Source organism: Lycium ferocissimum, chromosome 7 (genome assembly GCF_029784015.1).
Source record: "Lycium ferocissimum isolate CSIRO_LF1 chromosome 7, AGI_CSIRO_Lferr_CH_V1, whole genome shotgun sequence".
Lineage (NCBI taxonomy): Eukaryota > Viridiplantae > Streptophyta > Magnoliopsida > Solanales > Solanaceae > Lycium > Lycium ferocissimum.
Genome location: NC_081348.1, coordinates 39,982,543 through 40,008,086, shown reverse-complemented (window position 1 = coordinate 40,008,086; position 25,544 = coordinate 39,982,543). Strand labels below are relative to the sequence as shown.

General features: G+C 32.7%; 3 protein-coding genes and 1 non-coding gene across 4 annotated transcripts; 2 read left to right on the top strand and 2 right to left on the bottom strand.

Moving 5' to 3' along the window:
• Positions 1–342: 342 nt before the first annotated feature.
• On the top strand, positions 343–7,256 carry LOC132064990 (dolichyl-diphosphooligosaccharide--protein glycosyltransferase 48 kDa subunit). The gene is made up of 13 exons (XM_059458190.1): positions 343–652; positions 818–954; positions 1,614–1,739; positions 2,748–2,801; positions 2,900–3,013; positions 3,508–3,563; positions 3,644–3,685; positions 5,112–5,187; positions 5,364–5,435; positions 5,533–5,658; positions 5,739–5,843; positions 6,304–6,387; positions 6,983–7,256. Exons 1-13 carry the CDS (start codon positions 385–387, stop codon positions 7,028–7,030), a joined length of 1,308 nt encoding a protein of 435 aa, XP_059314173.1. The 5' UTR covers positions 343–384; the 3' UTR covers positions 7,031–7,256.
• Positions 7,257–9,004: 1,748 nt separating this feature from the next.
• On the bottom strand, positions 9,005–9,143 carry LOC132065880 (small nucleolar RNA snoR83). Its single transcript, XR_009416843.1, has one exon. It is a non-coding gene; the product is annotated as a small nucleolar RNA snoR83 (small nucleolar RNA).
• Positions 9,144–13,268: 4,125 nt separating this feature from the next.
• Positions 13,269–15,944, top strand: LOC132064988 (adenylate isopentenyltransferase 5, chloroplastic-like). The gene is made up of 3 exons (XM_059458189.1): positions 13,269–13,511; positions 13,947–14,190; positions 15,208–15,944. Exons 1-3 carry the CDS (start codon positions 13,269–13,271, stop codon positions 15,615–15,617), a joined length of 897 nt encoding a protein of 298 aa, XP_059314172.1. The 3' UTR covers positions 15,618–15,944.
• Positions 15,945–16,686: 742 nt separating this feature from the next.
• LOC132064987 (putative lipid-transfer protein DIR1) lies at positions 16,687–17,280 on the bottom strand. Its single transcript, XM_059458188.1, has one exon. The coding sequence runs from the start codon at positions 17,213–17,215 to the stop codon at positions 16,904–16,906; it is 312 nt and encodes a 103-aa protein (XP_059314171.1). The 5' UTR covers positions 17,216–17,280; the 3' UTR covers positions 16,687–16,903.
• Between the last annotated feature and the right edge of the window lie 8,264 nt (positions 17,281–25,544).

The window sequence follows — 25,544 nt, the reverse complement described above, 5'->3', positions numbered from 1 at the left end:
TAATAATATCAATATTTTTAACTAAAAATTACTTTTTAGTTACAACAAATAATTCAAGGAGCTTGTATAATACTTAAGGAAAGTTGATAACCTTTTTTTCATTACAAAATATAATATAGTTATTTTGGTGAAAAAACTGAAAGTTGAGTAATTACCATGAAATTAAATAGTTAACCATGATTAATTCATTAAAATTACCTATTAATTTAGACGTGCCAAACAATGCAGCGCGATTTAACTTATTGTCACTGGACGCAAATACCCCGTCGGGTGTCTAGGATGAAGACTGAAAGAAGTCGTCAACGCTGAAGTGAAGTGAAGGGATCTTTAAGCTTCATATCATATCTCGCTAAACCCTATTGCCTTTTTCGAGCATTTTTCAAGATGTTTCGAGCACTACCTTTGCTCACACTCCTCACTTTCCTCGCTGTTCTTTGTAATGCATTTTCTCCTGAAAACCCTACAGATCGGAAAATCTTGGTTCTCCTCGATGATTTCTCTATCAAATCTTCACATTCTCTATACTTTCAATCTCTCCAAACGCGTGGTTTCGATCTCGATTTCAAACTCGCTGATGATCCTAAAATTGCATTACAACGTTACGGCCAGTATTTATATGACGCGTTAATCCTCTTCTCCCCCTCCATTGAAAGTAAGTATCCCCTTGCAAAATTCAATAATTATATACTGTTTAATTGTTTTATGTTACCTATGTTTCCAGATCCGAGCTGACCCGCTGTGAAGGGCTAGATCGAACCGGGTTTTTTTTTTTTTTGATCTGTTTTAGGGAAATTGATTTCGTTTTCTTCTTCTTTAGGTTTGGGTGGATCACTTAATGCGGCAGCTATTCTGGATTTTGTTGATTCTGGACATGATTTGATCCTTGCGGCTGATGCATCTGCATCTGATCTGATTCGAGAGATTGCTACTGAGTGTGGTGTTGATTTTGATGAGGTATCGGAATACGTCTTTGTTGCTTCCATTTTTATTCAACCAATCAGTTACAAGTTACCTCAATCCCCTAAAATATTTGATAATTTAGCCCATTTGATATTAAAAATGTTTGTATTTTAAGTGACTGATCCATATTGCATACATGGACTGACTGTTTGCTTAACTTTTTCACTGTGGTCAAGTGAATTTGATATGATTCACCATTGGCGACTGAGATGTTGCTAATTGGGTACATGTTCTTGAATCAAACAATGAACATTAAATTATGACTTTCTAAACCCACTACTTGAGTCATTCACGCACCCAAGGGTGTGGCCTCTTGGTTAATAAAGTGGGTTGAGAACCATGGGGTTTCAGGTTCAATCCTAGCAGAGACAAAAAGACTAGGTGATTTCTTTCCATCTGCCCTAGCCTTGGTGGACAGAGTTACCTGGTACCTGCAAATTGCTAGTGGGTGGGGGCAGGTATCCTGCGGAATTTGTCGACATGCCGCGCAAGCTGGCCCGGACACCGCAATTATCAAAAAAGAAACTGCATGTAGTCAATCACTTTCATTTTTATGGTTAATTGCATCCTTGTGATAAGTGTACTTGTACTCCTCCGAAGTTAAGCATGATATGCTGACTCACGTTTTTCTACTTTTATGTTTTGAATTATAGGATCAGGCAGCTATGGTCATTGATCATACAAGCTATGCAGTTTCTGATACAGAAGGGGACCATACCTTAATTGCTGGTGATAATCTCATTCAGTCTGATGTGATCTTGGGCAGAGAAAAGATCAAGGTAAGGCACTATATTTTATCTTGATTATAAAATAATCATGATCTTTGAGTTTACTTTTCTATTTAATCATGGAATCAACTCGGTCAATAAAATATTAGTTTAAAAGCACCCGTTCCCATTATGGGTGGACAACATCTAATGCTAGTTCTTTGATTTCTGTTAATAAGAGAGATCGAAAATAGACCCTAGAACCCAATTCACATAACACTTTAAAGGGCTGATGGCCCAACCCTAGGAATACACCACATGCCCAAGTGGGGAAGAGCCAACATCAAGGGGTCGAACCATAAAAACAATGAGCTCTTATGAAGATGCTATATCTATTATTTAGCTGGAATGGTTTGAACAAAGCTTTTATATTCAACCTCAAGTTTCCAATTAAAATTAGTTCATGAATCACGACAAAGAGAGTAAATCATGAAGCTGTTGGAAAAAAGAGGATGAATTTGAATGGAGCCGCTACATCAAATCTAGGTGCAAACAGCCAACCAGATTGACCTAGTCGATAAATCATAAGACTGAAAGAAAACCAGCCGTTTGACCAGTGATGCAGTAGCATTTTAAGGTCGTGATGGAACAGAATGAGCAAGCTTGAATTGATGCAACAAGGAACCTATTTGGCCAAAGCCCTCATGAAACTAGATGGAACTAATTGAGTTTATGGACCACTAAATTCTCTCACTTCAGTATACTTCTTAACATTGTGAAATAATATGTTCATTTCTAATATAAAATACAATGTGCATTTCTTGAGATCACCGTACTTGAACAGGGTCTGTTCTATAAGCTATTACCACTATATCTTTGAGTTTTACAATGTACATTTTTGAGGCGTTTATGATGCTATTTTGATACTTGTTGGGTCATAAACTTTTTATTTACACACTTCCAGTTTCCTCTTTCCTCTTTACACTGGGCATGTGATTGATTATCAGAATATACAGCTCTCAAGTCCTGCTCTGATGCAGCAGCATATTTCTAACTCATTTTTCTGTTGTATCAATCCAGGCTCCTGTATTGTTCAAGGGGATTGGTCATTCTGTAAATCCGGCCAATAGCTTGGTAAGTTTCTGCAAGTTCTTTATTTCTGGACATACATATGGGAAGTACATTCTGTATTGTTATTTACTGTCAAAAGGGTGCATCCATCATGATTGTAGGTGCTGAAAATCCTCTCAGCTTCTCCTTCAGCGTATTCAGCTAATCCTAAATCCAAACTGTCTTCTCCACCAACACTAACTGGATCTGCAATCAGTCTTGTTTCAGTTGTGCAGGTTTGTCATCCAATATGTGACCTATTACGAATCATGTTCTTTAATTTCTTTTTATTCAGTCACTTAAGTCTTCTTATTCTTCTCTCTGTTCATTCAGATTATTGACCTTGAACCTCAAAAGTTGTCCAAAGGGCTGTGTTTAGCTTTAAAGATAATGAAATCACGCAGGGATGCTTGCATAAAAGTTTAGCAGAAAAAGAATCATAATTTACCTTTTTTAAATAAAAGAAAAATGGGAGATGGAAAGGTGTAGGCTATAGGTTAGACCTTTTGCTGTAGCTAGGTAACTTCTAGATGTGATCTGGTTAGTATGATGATGAAGTACCATGGCAGCATTCATATGTAAAGACTGCACACTTCGCTGACAATCTTTGCCTCATAATGCACAAAAACCTTCGTCCTTCCTTTTGTTGCTGACAATTCAATATTGTTGTTTAAAATAAGATCAACAACACGTGGGCGAAAAAATCAATGACATTTGTTTCCAATTGCAGGCAAGAAATAATGCTCGGATTCTTATATCTGGCTCCTTAAGCATGTTTAGCAATCGGTAAGAAACTTTTGAGACTTTGGGTGGAGTATATCTAATCTGAATTGCTTGAATTGACAAACCTTTTTTCTGATATGCAGATTCTTCAGATCTGGGGTGCAAAAGGCTGGAAGCACAATCAAGTAAGCTCTCGTAGATACTCTGTTCCATCTGTTTGTTTGACGTGATAATACGTTGAGTATGATGCATATGGAAACCTCAGCATCAATTGACTTAGAAAATGAAAAAGAAAGCAAAAACTAAAAGCCTTAGTATTGTTTGGACTTCTCTAAGACTTCATGTTCTAGTAGAAGCAGATGCTAAGAACATCATTGATATGTCAGTAAGATATCCATCATTTGTGAAAAGGTTTCCCAACTATTGATATCCTGATATGGATATATGTTTTCCTGTTGATACTACCAGAAAGAGGACCACTAACAAAATTCATAGTGTTTGGATGTTGGAAGGTCCTTCATTGAGTCCTTCATTGCTGAAAATTGGGAGGAAGTAATAAGAACAGTAACTAAAATGTATTCTAAGGTTTTCTACTTTTTGGTATACTCTTCTTGTATATGGGCGTGTTTTTACTTTTTCCCCCCTTCTAAAGAAATATATTACGTGATAAAAAAAAAAAACAATAACTAGAATGTACTTGTCGTAAAGTTAGTTTTAGTTAGTTTTTGATAGAGGTGGAATGGGAAGCCCCAAACTGATAGCTCTGGAAAACATTTGGTTTCGTGGAGTTTGCATGAAATTCGTGAAGTATTTGGTAACCTGAATCATGTCAACATTTGATCTTGTTGAATACAATCTTTCTTGCTCGATAGAAGCATTTGGGTAGCTTCAGCCTAACTTGATGTGGCTAATGGAAGTCATGAGGTTCATGGTTTTCACAACCAAATTGAAGCACATGGCACTATTTCCCTCTCTATTCTACCACTTGTTTCCTTTATTTCTCTGCACTGTTGTGCCATCTACTTCTTTTAAAATTTAATCTACAAGTAAAGCATCTTCAACTTTAAGTTTGTGTAGAAGTTTAGCATTGTAACATTTGATCAAAATGAACTCAATAAGATTGAATGGAAAACTCAAAATCTCCACTGATTGTTCTTTGAACGTTTAATAGAAAGGGAAAGTGAATCAAGAACAACACAAAGGTATCGAAGTGTCAAAACAAGACTGTAGAATTCAAAGTTCCCTAATGATTATACAGACTGCATAAAATTATGTGGATTGCAGAACTCAAGTATGTGGACCATACAAGTTTATGTGGACATGTGGGAGTGGGGTTACAGAAGGTTATGCTCCGGACCATTATGCGGATCCGCACAATAATATGTGGACCGCACAATTTTAGTTTGAACAGCATGTAAATTCATGTGATTTGATTTATTTTCTCATTTTCTTTGTTTTCACTTAATGCTACTACTGGAGAAGCAATATCTTGAAGCTAATTGTGCCTTTTACTTTCCTTTTCTGTCCTTTCCACGTAAAGTACGATGCAGAACTTATTAATTTTTTTAAGCTTTCTGACTCGATTGACCACAATTTTATCCCATATCACAGCCATGAGAAATCTGGGAATGAGCAGTTTGTGACTGAAATTAGCAAGTGGGTCTTCCATGAAAGAGGCCATCTCAAGGTGCAGCATCAGATATAATTTCTTTATTCATTTCCACCTTCTTCTCTGTTTATATTTTACTTTGGGCATTCTAGTAGTCATAAAAGGAATGCACTTCAATTGGCTGTATCTCATGATCCATATTTGCTGTTCTCAATATGTGAATTGGGAATTTATGTCTACATTTTCGTATATAGGCTGGGAATGTAAGACATCACAAAGTTGGGGAGGCAGATGAACCTTCTATATACAGAATCAATGATGAACTGGTACTACTACACTGCAAGTTTGTTATAGTTTGTCACTCTTATATAATGTATACTTAATGGTTTTGGATGAGTGCTGAAACTGAAATTTTGATTAAAGGAATATTCTCTTGAGATTTATGAATGGTCTGGAACAAGTTGGGAACCTTATGTTGCAGATGATGTTCAAGTTCAGTTTTACATGATGAGCCCCTACGTTCTAAAAACCATGTCGACCGATAAGAAGGTACTCTTAAGTGCTCCAGAATGACATGGTAGGAATTGTTTCATCACTTAGATTAGTATTTCTAATTTCATTTCATACAGGGTGTCTATTATACATCATTCAAGGTTCCAGATGTTTATGGAGTATTCCAGTTTAAGGTTGAGTATGAGAAATTAGGAGTCACAAGCTTGAGCCTTGCAAAGCAGGTACATCCTTTCGAATCTACAGCATGGTCTCTTATGGAGGAATCTATAAGTTTAGAATATTTTACTCACTAAACTTCAAGCATGTTATTTACTTGAAGAGGTAGGATGCACTTTCATGGGATTCGTGTATCTGCACTTTGCTCGTTTTGTGTTTTGTCACTTGTTTTGTTGCTCTGGTTTCTAGATATTATTGGCTGAAAACAGTGAATATTAGTTGTCCATTAGTGCCCTGCTACTCATAAGAGATACTGGTTTAAGAGATTGATTTATGAAAGCCCGTAAGCCTTAATTGACAGCTATGCTCCCCATATTGCTTTAGCTTTGAAGTGCAAGACAAACAGCTTGTGCATTTAATTGGTCTTAGCTATGTCATTTTTCCAAAATTCAATGATGGAAGTTATTGATGGCACCTTGTATAGTCATTTGCATTAATGCCTTGAGGAATTTTTTTAACATGCAGATTCCCGTTCGACCATTCAGACATAACGAATATGAGAGATTTATAACAGCTGCTTTTCCTTATTATGGAGCATCCTTCTCTATGGTACACCTCCCTCTCTCTATCCCTCTCCCTCTCCCTCTCCTCTCTCTGCTACATATAATTTGTACCATCTGCATATTTTTAACGGCAAATATAGTTCAAAGCATCGATTTTCTTTTTAGACAAATTCCTTCTCAAGTTGCCAAGACTTAGGGAGTATGAGAAGTCATGTTATCTGAGCAGGCAGAAAATTTGTTGCAGTAGGTGTCCTATTGTGAAAGTATCTTTTGAGGAGTCTTAGATTACAACTTAATGTTACAATATTTTATTTGGAGACCTATAAAAATCTGAGATTGGATAGTTCATATTCTAAAATATATACTGTTTGTCAAGTATTTGTTGGATAATTGTTTTGTCGTCTTAAACTATTGGACTTGGAAGAGGGGGGAACCAAATGAAGTACACATGCAATATGGTAAGGTTGTCTTCTGATTTCATCTCTGATTTGCTGGATTATTTCGTATTACATCCTAGTTGAACGAATCCGCGATGACCTCTTTTCTAGCATGGGATATTAAGATACTTCGCTTGTTCTGATTATTAAACAGGAAGTGCTATTAAGATATTTTGTAAGACTTCTTTTTTGCTTGTATGACAGATGGGTGGTTTCTTCCTCTTCTCCTTGGTTTATCTCTACCACAAGTAGCTGAAAGATGATTGCAATTAAGACTACATGAAGAGAGGTGCAATTTTTGTATTTGGTCTAAACATCTAAAGTTAGAAATCGAGGATGTAGAGGCTCTAGCCTGTAGTGTTTCTTGGAACGAAAAAATGTATTTTCAATTTGTTTAGCAGCAAAGGATTATTGGGAAATATTTGAAAATACATCCATTGATAATTTCATCCTTACAATCCCAAGGAGTTTTTGGTCTTGGCAAGTTGTTCGGTTTCTTTCAAGTTATTACTACGATTTACCATTGTATCATAATCGCCATGGTATCATAGTATCCCTGTTTTAGATCGCCTTTAATTAGTTATTTTCCCTGCAGTAGAGAGACCGGTCTCCGGAGGGCTTTAAAGTGTTTTTGCATGAGAATTTACAGATGAAAATAGTTGTAAACTTAGTAAGTTACCCAAAATAGAAATGTCGTTTGAGGCGGCTATGAGTTGAGCAAACAAACAAAGCAGAGCTCGTCTTTCATTCATAATAGTTAAATTCACCACTACAGAATTCAAGGACTGATAACGAATAAGATGAATAACTAAACATAAAAGAGTACGAATCCCTTTATTTTCGTGATCTAGGCTTTAACTACTTTAGCATGAGTGTTACTTTACAACAATAGCATATAGGTGCCCCTATAACCTCTTTCGGAAGGATTGTCGTCAGCAAGACTCTGCCACTAGCAACAAAGTAGTGCTAAATGCATAGAAAAATGGCCGTAACAAACCGACAAACCAATGATTTGGAAAAATTGTATAACTGAAAAAGTCGAACCAAAATCAAGTTAAACTAACATTACATATATATAATTTTTTAAAAAAGTTATACTTAAAAATATTTTTATGATGTAATACCTAAGTATTTCTTCCATTTCCCATATCTCACTTGTGAGATCACACTGGTATGCTGCTGTTGTTCATTGTTTATGTTTCTTCACATATTATTTAAGCTTTGAAATTACAACTTTAGATGGTTCAATAAATCTAATAAAATTATAGTCATAAATGTGTAGTAGTAACTCAAATAAAGTCCAAAAACAAACTATATTCATTTTCATTATCTCTTGTTTTATGAGTTTTTATTATCTTTGTTATTGGTGATATTATTTTTAATATTTAGCATAACACTCACCTTATTTTAAAAAGCTTTATATAATTGTTCCATTATCTGGGATAGAAGAAACATTTGAAAACAATAGTCACATGTTTTGTGTTGGTCGGACAAGACTTCAAACTAGGGGTGTGAAAGATGGCCAAAAGTTAATGACCCGCTCAAAGTTTTGGGGTTGGACTCAAGATAATTTGGTTATTGGGTTGATTTTAACTCAATCCAACATAACTCATTTTAAAGTGATCTTTAATGTAGCCTAATTCTAACAAATTTTTTAGATTTACTTTAATTTGGGTTTAACTCTTTTTTATGTATTCATTTTTCTTATATCATGTATAGTAGCAATATAAGTTTGGGGTGTGTTTGATATGTAGGAAAATATTTTCCCTGAAATAGTGTTTGCCGCAAAAATATTTGACCCAACCAATATATTTTGAAAACCTCACTTGGAAAATACTTTTCAGGTATAAGACCAAGAAGCATTGCTAATTCTAATATTCTACTTCCTTTAACAAGGGAAAAAAATGCATTTTTAACATCTTATTAATCATAGTAAAGTCACCGTCCCTCCGCCCGACTTGTCGGTTGTCATCAACTGTTTTGCAGATGAACCAAAAAATTAGTATTGCGATTGTTATCATTAATTACAATCTGTTTCTTCTTTATCTACTTTTTGAAATATGTATAACAAACCAGCTCTTCTGTATGATTTCTAATTTAAGCTTTTTAGATCGTTATTCTATTAGTAGATCCAAGTTCAAGAGAAGCTGACAAGTTACTGCATTTATAATTAAACATAACGGAAGGCAAATACTTGAGAAAAAAAAACTCAGAAAAATGTAGAAAGTATGTATGGTCGGTTACTAGTAAACGCCTCCTTGAAAAAAGAGAAAAGGCATTATCAGCGAAACCTCCACATTAGTAATTGATTTAGGCCTCCCATGAATCAAATAAGCACTGAGTATAAACTCACCTTATTTGGGATTATGAAGGCCATTTACACTAACATCAAAACAAAAAGAGGATAGAAGGAAACCAAAAAAATGGAAAATATAAACCCTAACTGGCTGCAGGCAACGAGAGCTTCCAATAAGTAAATGGGATGTGTGCGGCGATGACTTTATATAGTGATCATATACATGAAATACTCCTACCTACCGAACCGGAACCCTATCATTATACCATTTTGACCCCTTAATTTGTTCAAATTCACTTGTTGCCCCGATTTATCCAACTATTTCCCTATTGATACATGTTGGGCTAAATTTGGGCGGCTCAAAATAAGTTGAAATGGATTTGACTGAGACGGGCTAAAAGCAAGTCCATAACTCAATCCGTCTAGTTCTTATTAAGTTTTGATATTTTTTTTTTTAATAATGTTTTAGTATCTAATGATTTTTTCTTATGACTATATATGACATATCATACAAGGATTTTTTTTTTCTAAAGAATATCATGACAAATTTCTCATGGGTCGATTTCGACTATTAGCCTAATTTTAGATGGGCAGAACTGAGCGAGTCAAAATGGCTGAGCCGATAAATGAACGGGGTAATGACCTACTTAAACTTGAACTGGTTGGAGAGGTCATGATTTTATGGGCTAGTTTAGTCACTCCTACTCTCTTTCCTCCAAATAAATTTCATTTCTGCCAAACCCAATTTGAAGTTGAAATTTTATTTTGACGTACATTTTGAATTTTAAAAATTATATTTTTTCTCATAAGCATTAAAATCCCATAATTTATGAAAAATAGCAAAACTTCCCCAAATATGGGTTGAGCATGTGTGACCGTTTGGAGAAGGAGATGGTTTTTGGGTTTAGAGAGCGAAGCAATTATGGAAGAATTATGTTTTTAATAAATATGGATTGGTAAAGTAGGAGCAAAGTAGGCTTGAGTAATTACTTTTGCAATAAATGTAGGTCTCTTTTTTGTGAAATTTAAATTTTGGGTCAAATTTTAAATTTTAGAAAGTTTGAAATATCAAATTTAAAGTTGAAATTCTACCTTTAAGGTGAACTTGAAATTTGAAATCCAAATTTTATATTAGAAGTTAAGGTTTTATTCAAAATGAGATAAATAAAAACAAATTGAAAATCAAAACTTAAAATCGTAATTTGAAACCGTATGTCCAAACGGTACATTAGTATCACTTGATAGTTGATTGATTAATGTTACTTCGTCCATGAAAGCAGTTCATTGACAAAAAATATAAAGTAAATTGTAGCAACAGATTTACTTAAAAGAAAGCTTATATCATAACGGATACCACAACTTATCTCTTGGATAGATAGAATAATAAAGGATATACATACTATTCATGTGATATAAAAGTTATTGCATCACGTACCCATGATACGTGAAAACACATCTTGATTAATTTTATTATTAAGTATCATTCTAAGGCAAACGAAAACAGATCTTGTTAGTGGTTGCTACTATATTTTATTGATTTCCTCGCAATTCATTTATTTTTTCTTGGAGGATGTAATCACTATGTGGTTGCCGTTTTGATACAAAATATTCAGATATTAATTAGTTTTCCTGAAGAAGATGTTTAAAATATCGGAAAAGGGCCTAAAATACCCTCGAACCATTAAAATTGGTGCAAAAATACCCTCCATCCACCTTTGAGCCCCCAAATTCTCCTGTCGTCCACCTATGGGGTCTAATATACCTTGATTTCTAATAGCCCCATCTCATTTATGACGTGGCAGCATTTAATTGGTTACCCCATATAATTAACTAATCTAATTAATTTTAAACTATGTTGACCGGATTCCAACCCACCTCCCCGACAAATTCGACCAGCCCCAAATTATATCACCCATTTAATCGATTTAGATTAGAACCCTGATAAAGCGTCAAAAAGGAAGTCGTGTGGAAATACAATGATTAGTCTTGCAAACATCGTTGAGAAAGTTCGCTCCTTGTAGAATAAGAAAAGGATAAAATTTCATATAAACATAATGAGAACACATGAGGAAGGAACAAAATCAAAACAAGAAAAAATTCAAAGGCATAAAACGCTATAATTAATGGGAAACTTCATGGATATCAAGACATAAGAACGTAGACATTGTCCGATCCCTAAGAAAAATAAGAAAAAAGATTCTTGAACCTGGGGCAAACATGGTGGGAAAAGATGATGACATTGATGATCTACCTTGGTGTGCCATGCTCACGGAATGCATATATAGTTTTGGAAACCCAAAAGAGTGGTGGATTGACTCTAGCGCCGTCTCGACATGTTTGTGTTGTCAAAGAAGCATTTGCAAATTCCAAATATATACTCCGTATTTAACAAGCAGGACATCCAAATGTTAAATTCCAAAAGAAGAGCTATCAACGGGGGAAATATTGCAATAATCCAAATGCCAAATTCCAAAAGGATATGGGAAGATATATCCGAAGATGACTTTAACCAAGGGAAATTCTAATTCTCACATCGATTTTAAGTCGGATCGATTTGCAGGTGTCTAAGTCGACGCTTAACAACGTTATTCATGTTCCTACAATTAGGAAGAACTTAGTCTCAATTTCCCTACTAGTCAAGAATGGATTCAAATGTGTTTTTTTATCTGATAAAGTTATTGTAAGCAAAAATGATATCTACGTGTGGAAATACAATGATTATGGGAGCAAACATCGTTGAGAAAGCTGCTCCAGAGAATAAGAAAAGGAAGAACGTCGAGGAAGGCCTTTTCAAACTCAATGTAATAGTTGTTGACAGTATTAATAAAATTAGGCAAACATGGTGGGAAAAGATGATGACTTATTTATTGGAGTCAAATGATTTATGGCATGTTCGCTATATATTAGGATATGTCAACTACAAAACCTTGTGGAAATTGATCAACTTAGAAGTATTGCCTAAATTCGAAGTGTAATAAATTAAAATGTCAAATATGTTTTGAATCTAAGTTTGTTAAACATCCTTATAAGTCTATTGTAATGGTTGCCGAGTATTAATAAAATTCCAATCCTTTAGACTTAATTTATGACATGTTCGTTTTAGATATATAAAAACCTTGTGGAAATTGATATAGAAGTCAATAGTGTAATAAATTAAAATGTCAAATATGTGTTGAATCTAAGTTTGTTAAAAAAATATTTCATAACTTATATTGACGATTACACTCGATATTGCTATGTTTATTTGCTTAATAGTAAGGATGAAGAAATGAAGCATTTAAGCAATACAAAACTGAAGTTGAAAATCAATTGAATAAAAAGATCAAAATGATAAGAAGTGATAGGGGTGGAGAGTATGAATCTACTTTTGCAGTGATATGTTTAGAATATGGAATCATCCATCAAACTATTGTCCCTTACACACCACAATCCAATGGAATTGCGGAAAGAAAAAACCGAACATTAAAGGAAATGATGAATACAGGTTGATAATAATCACTACAAGAAAGTATAGAAATTGTAACAGCTCTTTGGGCAACAAAAATAATATAGTTGTCAAAAGTCCATATTTGGCAACAACTTAATTTTATTGTTGGCATATATGATGAATCTTTTAAAAATTAACCTTTTTTTGTTGCCAAAAATTTAATTTTGTTGCCATATAGTATTGACTATTGTTGCAAAAAGTACTTTTGGCAACTAAAAAAAAGTTGTTGCACGTCGTTGCAATAACAGCCGTTGGGAAAAGTTTATGCAACAACAAATAAATTGTTGTTGCCAAAAGTATTTTTTGCAACAATACCTATTTATGACAACACCAAAAAATTGTTGCCAAATGTCTTCTTTCTTGTAGTGAATAATTGGCAAGTTGGGCATGTCAGATAATTATACGCAAAATTAAGGTGGAGCATCGGCAAGCTATATAGGATATAATTAAATCAATTACAACGCAATTAATTTATTTCCTTTTACTGTTGGATTGTATATTTATTTTCCTACCTTATAAGTTATATATATACTAATTTTTAGTATGTTTAGTGAGGATTCTCTGCATATGATGTATTTATTTTATTACCTTCTTAGTTATATCCTTTTAGATTATGCTAATACCCTTTTAGATTATGCTAATTTTGGTATGTCTATATATTGACTCCAAACTGGAGAAAAAATTAATAGACTTTAAGGTGTAGAAAAATGAATACCTTCACCAACCACGACAATAAGTTGAACAAGAAGAAAGTTGTGTTTGTGATGGGAGCAACAGGAACTGGAAAAACTCGTCTCTCTGTTCATCTTGCAACCCATTTTAAAGGAGAAATCATCAATTCCGACAAAATGCAAGTGTACAAGGGACTTGACATTGTTACCAACAAGATCACAGACAATGAAAAACAAGGTGTACCACATCATTTGCTAGGTAAATTTTATTCGCGCTTAGTATTTATATGAAACGGCTACCCAAACAATTTAATGGTAGTAATTATAGATTTGAGTGGAAAATGCATATTATTTTATAAAATTTTATGTTTTAATAATGATGATGTCTAATCAATTTAATTATTGAGACTACAAATTTGAGTGGAAATGCATATTATTTTTTAGACATGTTATAAGTACCCGTAATTATTTCTACCAAAGTATGAATATATGAGAAGAAATTATTTAGTGTATTTTTCACCGCTAAAACTTTGAACCTGAAACTTTATGGTTCTCGACCCACTTCATTAATCACTAAGTCAAAGCCTTGAGTGCTATCCGAAGCATATTATTTGACCATGTTTATAAATATACGTGTATAAAAAAAACATGTTAAACCTATCAATTGTAAACATTGACAGTTTACTTTTTCCACATTTGCAAGGTGAATTTGAGCCAGATGTTGAGTTCACGGCTGAGGATTTCTGTTCTCAAGCCATTTTCTATATAGAAAGCATTTCAAAGTCTGGATGCGTTCCAATCATCGTAGGAGGGTCAAATTCATACATTGAAAAACTCGTTGAAGACCCTAAGTTCATGTTTAAATCTAAGTACGATTGTTGCTTCATTTGGGTTGATGTTGCCTTACCTGTCTTGTTCTCTTTTGTTCGCGTAAGGGTTGATCAAATGGTCAATGCAGGTCAGTTTAATTTCTTCGTCATATCTATATGGTTTATTGTGGAGTTGTATCTATAGATGTGTGACGTTTGATTTGTCATTTCGCATATACACACTCATAATTGCACCATCAGTCTATCATAGCTCTTGAATTAGAGAGAATTAATAACTTTTTTCTTTTAATTTCAACATCTGATATTTTTTTTAGGTCAAAGGTGCAAATATACCCCTCAACTTTGCGATTTAGAACAGATATACCCCTCGTTACGAAAGTGGTGTATATGTACCCCTGCCGTTACAAAATGGTGCAAATATACCCCTGTCATTACAAAATGGTGCAAATATACCCTTTTCGCTAACGAGAGTTTTTAAAAAAATCATTTAGGTTATTTTTTAATTAAAAAAATGTCACGTGACTTTAAAAAAAGTCTACCTATTTTTTTTAGTATACATATTTTTCTACAGTCATGGTAATTTTTTTTTCTTGTGTGTCGGGTATGGTTCTTTTAAAAAAATATCTCCGTAACTTTTTAAAAAATAAGTCTACCCTTTTTTTTAAACGAACCAGACCCGAACCATCAAGGAAAAAAATTACTACGTGGCTTTAGAAAAGCATGTCTACTAAAAAAAATGGGTAGACTTTTTTTTAAAGTGACGTGACATTTTTTAAATTAAAAAATAACCTACATGATTTTTAAAAAAAAAAAAAAAAAAACCGTCAGCGAAAAGGGTATATTTGCACCATTTTGTAACGGCAGGGGTATATATACACCACTTTTGTAATCAAGGGTATCTCTGCTCTAAATCGCAAAGTTGAAGGGTATATTTGCACCTTTGTCCTTTTTTAATTTCAAAAACGATAATGCACGAGCCAGCTTCCATGCACTATAATTATTCTATTGAATACAGTGTATCAATCTACCAAGGCTCACGCAGATGAAAAAATAATTATTTTTGTATTTTCTGTTGTGATTTACCTAATAAATTTTTTGTTTTCAAAGCTATATTCAAATGATTCTTGAATTTATGTTGTATACAGGGCTAGTGAATGAGGTACGGGGAATATTTGTTCCAGATGCAGATTACACTAAAGGAATCCGAAGATCCATTGGTGTCCCTGAAATGGACAAGTATTTAAGAGAAGAAAACAAATTAGACAACGATGAAGAATCTAAGAAGACACTTCTTGAATCTGCAATTGAGGAAATTAAGCTTAATACTTGCGAATTAATCTGTCGCCAACTTGCGAAAATTCGACAATTTAGGAATGAAAAAATGTGGCCGTTGCATCATATTGATGCAACTAGTGTTTTCAGAAAAGTTGAAAAAGAAAGTGTTGATAATGCATGGAAGGAAATTGTGTGGAAACCCTGCTTGGAAATTGTGGAAGAATTTCTCAAAGATGATGATCACAAGATCAATGTTGAGGCTGCAAAACTAATGGAGTAGTACTATACTAGACCATATAGTTCGTCCCTTTTAAGCAGCTGCAAGTTGCAACTGTTTAAAAGTCTTAGTATTCAAGTATTTCCATTTCTTTTACTTTTCGAGATTAAGGTAACGGAGGACTATAGTGAGGGTCCATCTTTGTACCTTGATTGGTGAACTCCCATGGGCCCGTTTGGCCATGATTCAGCTATTTGAAATCATGTTTGATTTGAAGCTAAAATTTTGTTTGGACATGCAATTTGAATTTTTTATGTATATTTTTTTTTTCTTATAATCGTGAAAAATCACAATTTGTGAAAACTATCAAAACTTTTCCAACTCATATACAATCTAATTACCAAATAAAAATCATAGTTCATTAACAAGGTATCGGAATATCCTAAGACGCCATATTACTAAATCACATATCTCCATGTTCCTCTAATTATAAATAAATGTTTTGCAATTACATGTTATTACAAACTTTTAAATACACATAATTTGACAAAGATTTATTGATCCAAAAAGCAACAATAGTACTATTTTTTAATAGAATCCTTCTACATGGTATGGACAATTTTTTCAAGTCTAGTATGAATTTTATTTTTCAAAATTTTAAAATGATGGGTCTTTTTTAAAAAATACAAATTTATGGGTTAAGTTTTACATTTAAAAAAATTAAAATCGTTGATTTGGAATCCCAAATCCTACTTTTTGGAGATTTGGGATTAAGATCATGATACGAAGTTGAAGTTGAAATTTACTCCAACCAAACAAATCAAAAAAAAAAAGAAAAAAAAAAGAGAGAGTAGAATCATTGTATTTTTCTTAAATTATCATCTTAAATTCCTTTGAATTTACATACTTCTCAAACTCCAAACGTGAACTTCTACGTTTGGTTGAGTTGCATTTTTTATCTGTCAGGTTAATTACTCTATTTTGATTTGTTTTAACCCAACATCTTATGGGGTATTTTGAATCCAATCCATTCGATCAAGTCGATAAACAAATCGTCAACTTGTTTAAACTTGAACAGATCGATCAGACGACCACTGAAAAAGAGAATTGATTTTGTTACCTCAACAAACAATAACGTCAAACTTAATACTATAACATAACTATTGGGATCAACCACGCAAAGTTGATCAACATAAACTCTTGCCATAACATGAAATCGAAAATAATAAAACGGAAACACTAATTAGGTGAAACTAGGAACCACACTTTGAAACAAACAACAAATTAAACCAACATTCACAACTCCCTACTCACTAGCAAAAGTGAAAAGGGTGTGATCAGTAGAATGATTAAGCGGCGCAATTAGGAGAATCAAGTTTGCATTTGGAGGGAAGGTTCATAGCAAGAGTGGGATTAATCTTGTAAATAGACAGCATTGGACTGTTTTTGAAAGTGCAAAGGCAAGGCAAATCTGCTTTGCTTAAAGCAGCGCAACAATTAGCAGATGGTGGCAATGGTTTAGGCCCAGATACTGCTGGTTTGCAAGTCATTAAGTCACTAATGCTTAAGCCGCACATGTCCTCTGCAGTGGCCATTTCGATTCCGATGGCTGCCACCATCAGTAGTGCTGCAAAAATGACAAGGTTTTGCCTTGCTTCCATATTGATGTTTCTCAAGTTTGGAACTTTTTTAATTTAGTTTTTTGGGTGGTGTGGTTTTTGTGAAAGTGGTTAAGGGCTTATATAGAGGATTATGAAGACCTTATATTTAGGCTGTCCTTGCTAGTTGATGATTAATTATTATTTTTTGGTTAATGACATTTCACATGCAGTTCCAATTGGAATCATGGTAAGTCCTAGGAAAATATAATGATTTTAGGACTTACAATATAGGAACAAAATTTCGTCGCTGGCCTAAACCACCGTTACATTCTCTGATTAAGATAAAAAGAAAGTACTATAAAAGATTAGTATAATAGTGAAGCTAGGGACTTAAAAGGATTCATCCAAACTCTTTTTTCAAAAAATTACATTTTATATATATAAATAGACGTTGAATCTCTCAACTTTTACATTTTATTTCTTTAATTATGTTAGTAAAAATTCTGATTACATTGTATCAGTCATCACTAACACGAACACTAAAAAAAATTGAAATTAATTACGAACTTCGTCGCTTAATTTTTCATACGTAGCTAACAGAATTTTAAATTGTGATAATTCATTACTAAATCGAATTAACGACGAGTTTTGCAGTTTAGGTACAAAACTTATCCCTTTAATTCCTTCTCTCTTTTTTTTTTTTTTTAGTAGTGATCGAAGTTAGACATCTCGTGACTAGCGGATCAAGGCTAATAAGTGATTAAGGAATAACTTTGAAAGAATATTGACACCTACTAACAACAAGCATTGAGGTGCTGATTAGTGGCAAACATATCTCGTCGCTCGTGAGGGGAAGTTGGCAAAATTGGCTTCACATATCACGGACTAAGTTTCCCTAATACTATTTGCAATTTTGAACCTTTTTTAAAGAGAGTAGGAACAAAATTTGTATTGCTTTTAGCCTGTCTAATCAATAATTATTTAGGGGTCACGAGAGTGATAATTTCGATTATTTAATGTATATGACAACTTTGACCTTCCCCTTATAGCATTGAAGTACAGTGAAAACCAGTTACTGATGCCCATGGTGTTGTGTTGTTCACACTTCACAGGTTCTTTTATTTGGTACAGTAATAAAATAGTATAGGGATAGAACTTGATATAAATAGTAAGAAACGCCAGGATGCACTGGCCGTTACTTCTATTTTTTTTTATTTTTTTTTGTGAATAAGTTCAGATTCTAGTGAAAAAAATTGTTTTTAAATAGGCTAAAATATTCTAAAGTTCAACAAAACGGAAAGGAGTTAAGTGAGCCGATAAAAGAAGTAAAGATAAAACATAGATCAATGCGATTGATCAAGGAATAACATGCAAGCTAAGGAACCCAAAATATATTAGGACCGTTTCGACATAAGAATTATTCACTTTTTCCCCCATTTTTTTCACTTTTTATTTAAAAAACAACTTTTGGCCATGAAGTTATTTGGAAAACACTTAAAACCCTAGTTTCACTTTTTTCACTTTCGGTACATTCAAACAGCCAAATATTATTTCTCAAAGCTATGACCAAACACAACTCCCATCTTCAACTCTAACTTCAAAAATTCCAAATAAAGTGAAAAGTATTTGGTTTTTATGGCCGTTAAACACCTACTTAGTTTATCCCTTTCTTTGCCTAGCAAGATAAGTCTAGTTCTCCCTCCGCTTGCCTATGTCATTAGGAAATTGGAACAGTCTATGCTCCCACGTCTTTTGTTAAAGTTATGCCAATACTATCTAACTCTTGTATCAAAACGTCAATTTCCCATCTATAAAACCTAAGATTGTGACTGGGCTTGGAGTAGAGGAAAACAAGAAATTCGGCTCAACAGGCTAATGAGCAGGCCTAGTCAAGTGGTTGGTGTATCAGTTTTATACGGAATAGAATCATTTACAAACTAGGCACATTTCTTGGAGTTTTTAGAAAATAACAGGTCTTGTGACATTTTTAGCATGTTCAAAAAAAAAAAAGTTGGGAAAACGATACCAAATACTCCTAAAATATAAAATATTTACCCGCCCTATGCCCCTTCTAAAGTAATTTTGCTTCTACCCCAGCCGGTCGGAAATATTTATCCGACATACCCCCTTGCCCAAACCCCTTCCTCCGTGATATTATCAAAGTATATTTATCTATTATGATGGTATCATGGATGACTAAGAGAAGGACTGAAACAGTCCTTTATGATATCATCTCATTATATTTATATACCACGATGGTACCATGGTCCTGAGGAGTGTCTCATTGAAGGACTGAAGCAATCATCCGTGATACCATCACAGTAGTATATAAGACGATGGTATCATAAAGGTTTTTTTTTCTTCAGAAAAGTGTGTCTTTTTGAATAAATGAACATGATCATCCATAATACCATCTCAGTATATTTATATACCATGATGGTATCATGGAGGACTAAGAGAGGAACTGAAGCAGTCTTCCATGATACCATTTCAGTATATTTATATACCATGTTGGTATCATAATTTTGGGAAAATCTCGGGTAAATAGTTTTGATTTTTCCTGGAGGTACAACAGTAATGAAGGTATGGGAGGATAATTATTTTGATTTGAGAGGGCACGTGCGTTCTTTCCCCAAAAAAGTTCCTACAATAACTAACAACAGTCCAAAGATGAAAGAGAAAAGCCTCAAGTGATAGAATATGGGAAGATTTGCACTAATAACCATTTTGTTGCCTTATATTTAGAAGTTAGCCACTTTTTTTATAAATTAGAAAAGTTCAAAAGTTCTGAAGTTCATATTCAGAAGCAATAATTATTCGTATCAAGGGTCTAATATTGAAAAAATGGCCAACTTTTAAATAGAAGGTTACAAAAGTGGCCATTTGTAATATCACATAGAACACGAAGAGAAATTATTATCAAAACAGGTTCACGAAAATTTGACTCTGATACCATGTGAAAGAATATGAGCATCTAACCTAAAAATTTAAGGCGGTGAGATGAAGTACCAGGGCACATATGTTATAAACCTTTTGAAAACTTAGACAACTACTCCCCCGTCCCAATTTATGTAACACTATTTGACTTGACATAAAGTTTAAGAAAGAAAGAAAAGACTTCTGAAATTTGTGATCTAAAATTTTACTTTACATATTTATGTGTCTATAAATCATTTAATTATGGGTAAAGTGAATTTTAAAGTTAAATTATAGAAATGTGACATTATTTTTTGGACATATCAAAAAGAAAAGTATGTCACATAAATTGAGAAGGGACTAATATATAAGGGACAAGCTCATGATCGATGAACATCTCAAATCTATCTAAATAAAAATTTAAATTTGGAAGTAAGAGTTAGTAACTCCCTCCGTCTCAATTTTTTTTCGTGGTATTAAAAATAATTGTCTCAAATTATTTGTCATTTTAAAAGTTCAAAACATAATTAATTAGTTTTTCTCCATTACCCTTAGTAGAATTTTTCATTAATAAAAATGACGCATAAATAGAGTAAACATTTAATGTGGAGAGATTATAACTTAAACATAAATAAGAGTTTCTTAAGGAGCTTGTAAAACAAAAAAGTGATAAATAAGTTGAGACGGAGGAGTACGTTGGCCAGAATAATCTTGCAACTGGCCCTGATCGGACCAGAGAGGTGGAAATAAGAAAGGGGGAAAAAATTTCAACCTTTGAATTGGGTTTCTGCCTACCTTTGGGCTATGACAACGTAGATTGGGTCTTCACCTCACAAATGGGACGCTTTAGGCCTTGTAAGTTTTATAAAACAAGAAAATTTTAAGTACGAAAAGAGATTAAAGTGGCGGTCATTATTAAGAAATCTCTGTATACTTATTTATGAATGTTTATTAAGGATAGATTTGTCTTCTACCATCGTTATTAGAATTAGTAAAGCCTACCCTCCTTAACTCAACTTTTCTAACTTTTACTTGATGAGGTACTCAATGTTCGGTATTTATATTGAGGCTCAATTAAATTTGAGCTCGTGTCAAAAAGTCTCACACATTAAAGAGTAAAGTGTTTCCTAACAAAGACGATTTTATATTCAAAAGTTGAACCCGAGACTTTCCTAACTTTTAACTTATACTCCTTTTCAGTTATCTTATTTTTTTATATAAAACTTAGTGGTACTACTCTAGATTCATGAACCGAAAAGAAAGTTATTTAACCTAAGCAAGTCCCTTAATGGAATTGGTACATCATTACTTCGATACTTTTACTCTTGATTTCATCATTTTAATGGGGTTTACAATTCTAAAAGGCATTCAATCGTTCAAAGTTTCAAACCATAAATAAACGTAAGGTTAAAGCTTCATTTATTTCCCAATTATAATATTCGCCAAAGACCTTAATGGATTAATGTACTTTAATTTAGGTGATGTAAGCCTTTAAATAAGGTGTCATTTTTCTTTAATTGACTATACATGATTCTTCCACACCTGTCATATTAGTAAGTAACCACCATATATATTAGCATGACATGTCACTAATTAAACGTTTTAAATTTGAAAGACGAACTTCTTTTCTAGATTCATATCCTACGTACGTATAAGGACAAAAAAAAGATCTAGTTTAATGACGTAAACTCTCCCATCAATTTGTAAACTCGATTATAAAATTTATCAAACAAATATGTAAATTTAAAAAAAATAACAATTCAATCCATTTAGTGTGAGGTCAAATAATCCTAGGCTATCCAACTCTTCTGTTGATGTTTCATTTTAGCCGAGTTTTAGTTATTCGTGTCCTTCTTAAATGTTGTTTTAACCAAATAATTTTGATCCAACATATATATTAACTAGTACACCTATTCGCGCTTTGCGCGGTTGTAAAAAATATAGTTAAATATTAATATCATGATTTTAATAAAAGAAAATTAATAATTACGAATCTATCATTTTATAAACTTTTAACATCCTTTACAAACTTAGTTGAAATAAAAGTTTGTGAAAAAAAAATTCAAATTAAATATAAAACGACGCATTTAAAATTATATGTGAACTTGAATGAGGAGAAAAAAAATAAAAGATAAAAATCCGGAAGATGCACATTTAATACGGTCTTTCTCTTAGTATTTTGTCTTAGAGCCCGTTTGGATTGGCTTATAAGTTCTTTAAAACGAGGTTATAAAAATTTATTTTCGACTACTTTTTTGAGTGTTTGGCGACGTAAGCTACGGTTACTTATAAGCCATTTCGTGCTTAAAATAAATCAAAAAATAATAATTGGGCACTTTTACGTATACAAAAAAAAAAAATCCTTCAAAATACACTATGCTAAAAAATTAATGAATTTATCTAAATCAACGTATTCATTTTATAACGGAATACAAGAAATCGCTTTTTTTCGGAAGAGAGAAGCCCATCCCAAAATCAACACGGCTCTTAGTAAGAATTGTCTTTTCTTAATAATAAAATAAGGTAGACTTTGTTTCCAATTTCTCTTCAATAAATACTTGAAATAAATAGAGAAAAAAAAAAAACGAAATAGCAAAAGAAATGACTAAGATAAAACATAAAAAAAACTAGGGGGTCCAGGAAAAAAGAAAGAAGAAGAAAAATGTGATTCTCGCTTGATTTTTTCCATTTTATGTTTCTTTCTTTCCTCCCATCAATTTCATCTATTCGTCCTCTCAATTTTATGTAAAATTCCTGAAGTTATCTTCTCTCACTTCTTAATTCTTCTTACCACTATATAAATTTAAAAAGGCTTCAACCTTTGCCCCTCTTGTAACATTAACTATTGCAAAAGTTATGTTCTACTATGGAAGCAAGAAAACAGATGTTTGACACTAAAATAAGATAAAAGCAAAAAAAGATTAAGAATAACCGTGTAAGATATTTTCTCTTACAAACATAGAAATGTAACTTTCCCGATAAAGATGAATTTTCTTGTTGTTGATGAGAAAAACAACTTTAACTTAAATTATTTGTTTCTACCAAAAAAACTAATAAAATCTATCAAGACTAAAAAAATAATAATATAAGTACACCAAGATGTTAAACTTTACTAAAAGTTCCACGAATTTAATGAAAAACAGTTTCACTAAATATGCACAAATGCAAACATTTTGTAAGCACAACTTTGAGAGAGAAAAGCGAGAGATTTAATATATAATTACCAGCGAATTTTGGTTCTTTGTTGGTGCTACACCCTCTCCATCCCTTCTACATAAACTTAATTTGCTCCAAAGCAGTCCTTGCAATACTATCTTTAGATCAGATATACAAATAAGCTTATTTTTCACAAAAAAGGAAAAAATCAATATCGATTTTGACACCAAAAAGTTACCAGTAAATTTTCTCTAAATATAAAAAGACAACAACATTTCATGCTATGTTGTATATGCTCTCAAAAACATAATAACAAATCTAAAACACAATCTATCAATAATTAAGAAAGTAGAAAAGAAAAGATAAATCGCATATTAAGAATGCTGAAAATTTTGAAAGAAATTACGAAAGACATAGAAGAAGGGAGATTATAGGAAAAAGATTACTTGTTGCAAGATGAATATATGATATACTGCTCATTATCATTTACTTCGTGTCATTATTACCTTCACTAATTATCCATTTCGTAACTGCTGTCCATACTATGCCTCTTCACCACCCCCCACCCCCCCAATTTATTTACTATAATTCTTTATTATTTATTGTCTTTACATGGACTTTAAATATAGGCAATGAGGAAAATAATAGAAAAAATGTCAAAAAAGGGAGAAAAAAGATAAATACTAATGGAGGTCATAGAAAGGTGCCACATCACCTTGTCTATGCCTAGCTTTATATTATATATAGATTCTTGTTACAGTGACGCATAACACTAATTTAACTTTTTTTTTGGATTTTTTGTTACTTTTTGCTTACCCTATCCTCTAGCATACCCCAACCTCTCAGGAGATGCAACAATGGTTGCTTATTTTTGCTTTTCTATAATGACTCCAACTTTATTTGATTAAAATTGAAAAAAATTAAGAGCATTTATTAATGTTTGAGTTCATGTGTTTTACATGAATTTCATTTTGAAAAAAGAAAATGAATTCATGAGTGAAAATCATTGTTTTCATTGAGATACTTTGCAAAACAATTGTTTCAATTTCAACAGTACTTCTCTATTTCGAGTTAAACTTGAAATAATAGATCAAATTATAAAACATACATTAGTGTTTCAAATAAAATTTCAAGTAGTAATAATTTGAAATAATTTTTATTGACAAATAAATTAAAACTTAACCTTTTTTATATCTCATTCATGTTTGATATTCGCTTTAGGACCTCGATTCATCCGGATTTGTATTGTATAAGACTCATTAAAGGAATTAGGAAAAACATTATATCATTTTTCTTAATACTCAAACTCGAGACCTTTAATTAAAGTCCACCACAATCCTTGGTATTAAAATTTAACCTTACTAAGCATGAAACATGAATCCAGTTGTATCTTCACTGTTTCCTACTCTTCTTCAAACTGTGTGAAAATCACAAAGAAGATCAGCTTAGTTGGGAAATAACGAGAAAAATGGACAGCCAAAAGAACACAACAGAAAAAGAAAAAGAAAAACCGTTATAAAACACGTGAGATAAGAAATAAAACCAAAAGATTGGTTTTGTGGATTACGTAGCGTAGAATCCATTTGAATCCTCATTAAGGCGGCAACCACTGAAATACAGACACGTATTAATAAAGCTGACGTGTCACCCTAAAAACCAGTTTAATAAAAATGTCCAACAGCTCCGAAAATAAGGCTGAGTATGTTAAAGCACGCGGTGCTGTTTTGTAAGATTTAACTGCTTTGCTTCTCGTTTATCCACTTTTTTTAGCTCCCATTAACCACTCTCTTTTATTGAAATACCCTTTAATTTTACTAAAATTACGAATATACCATTCTTAACTTTTTATGCTACATTATTACTTTTTCCCATAGAGAGTGTTCCTGGAAGGAGTTTAAATATATCGATAAGCAATTAATAAAGTTGTGGTTCTTTAGTTGTGTTGAATTAACTTTCAAAAGTTGCGTTGAATAAATAGAATTCCTTTTTGTCGTTTAAATAACTAACATCGACTGATAAGTATGGTGAGGTAAGGGGTGGTTAATTTCTTGGTTTTACATTGATTAACATTTATTTAAAACTTATGAGGTGCAAGCGCTTTGACATTGAGTATATAGTATATATGAATTCAGTATTTTTGACGAGGAGTAAAGATTACATGTGAAAATTCATTAAAAGTTTGCTTAATGTGTAATTGGATTTGAGTCCTTAATTAACTTAACAAGTTCAAAGCTAAGAATCTTAAATAATGAATCTGTATACTTGGTTTATATATCGAAAACGAGTGATTATCCTGCAATGCTATAATGTATCTCAA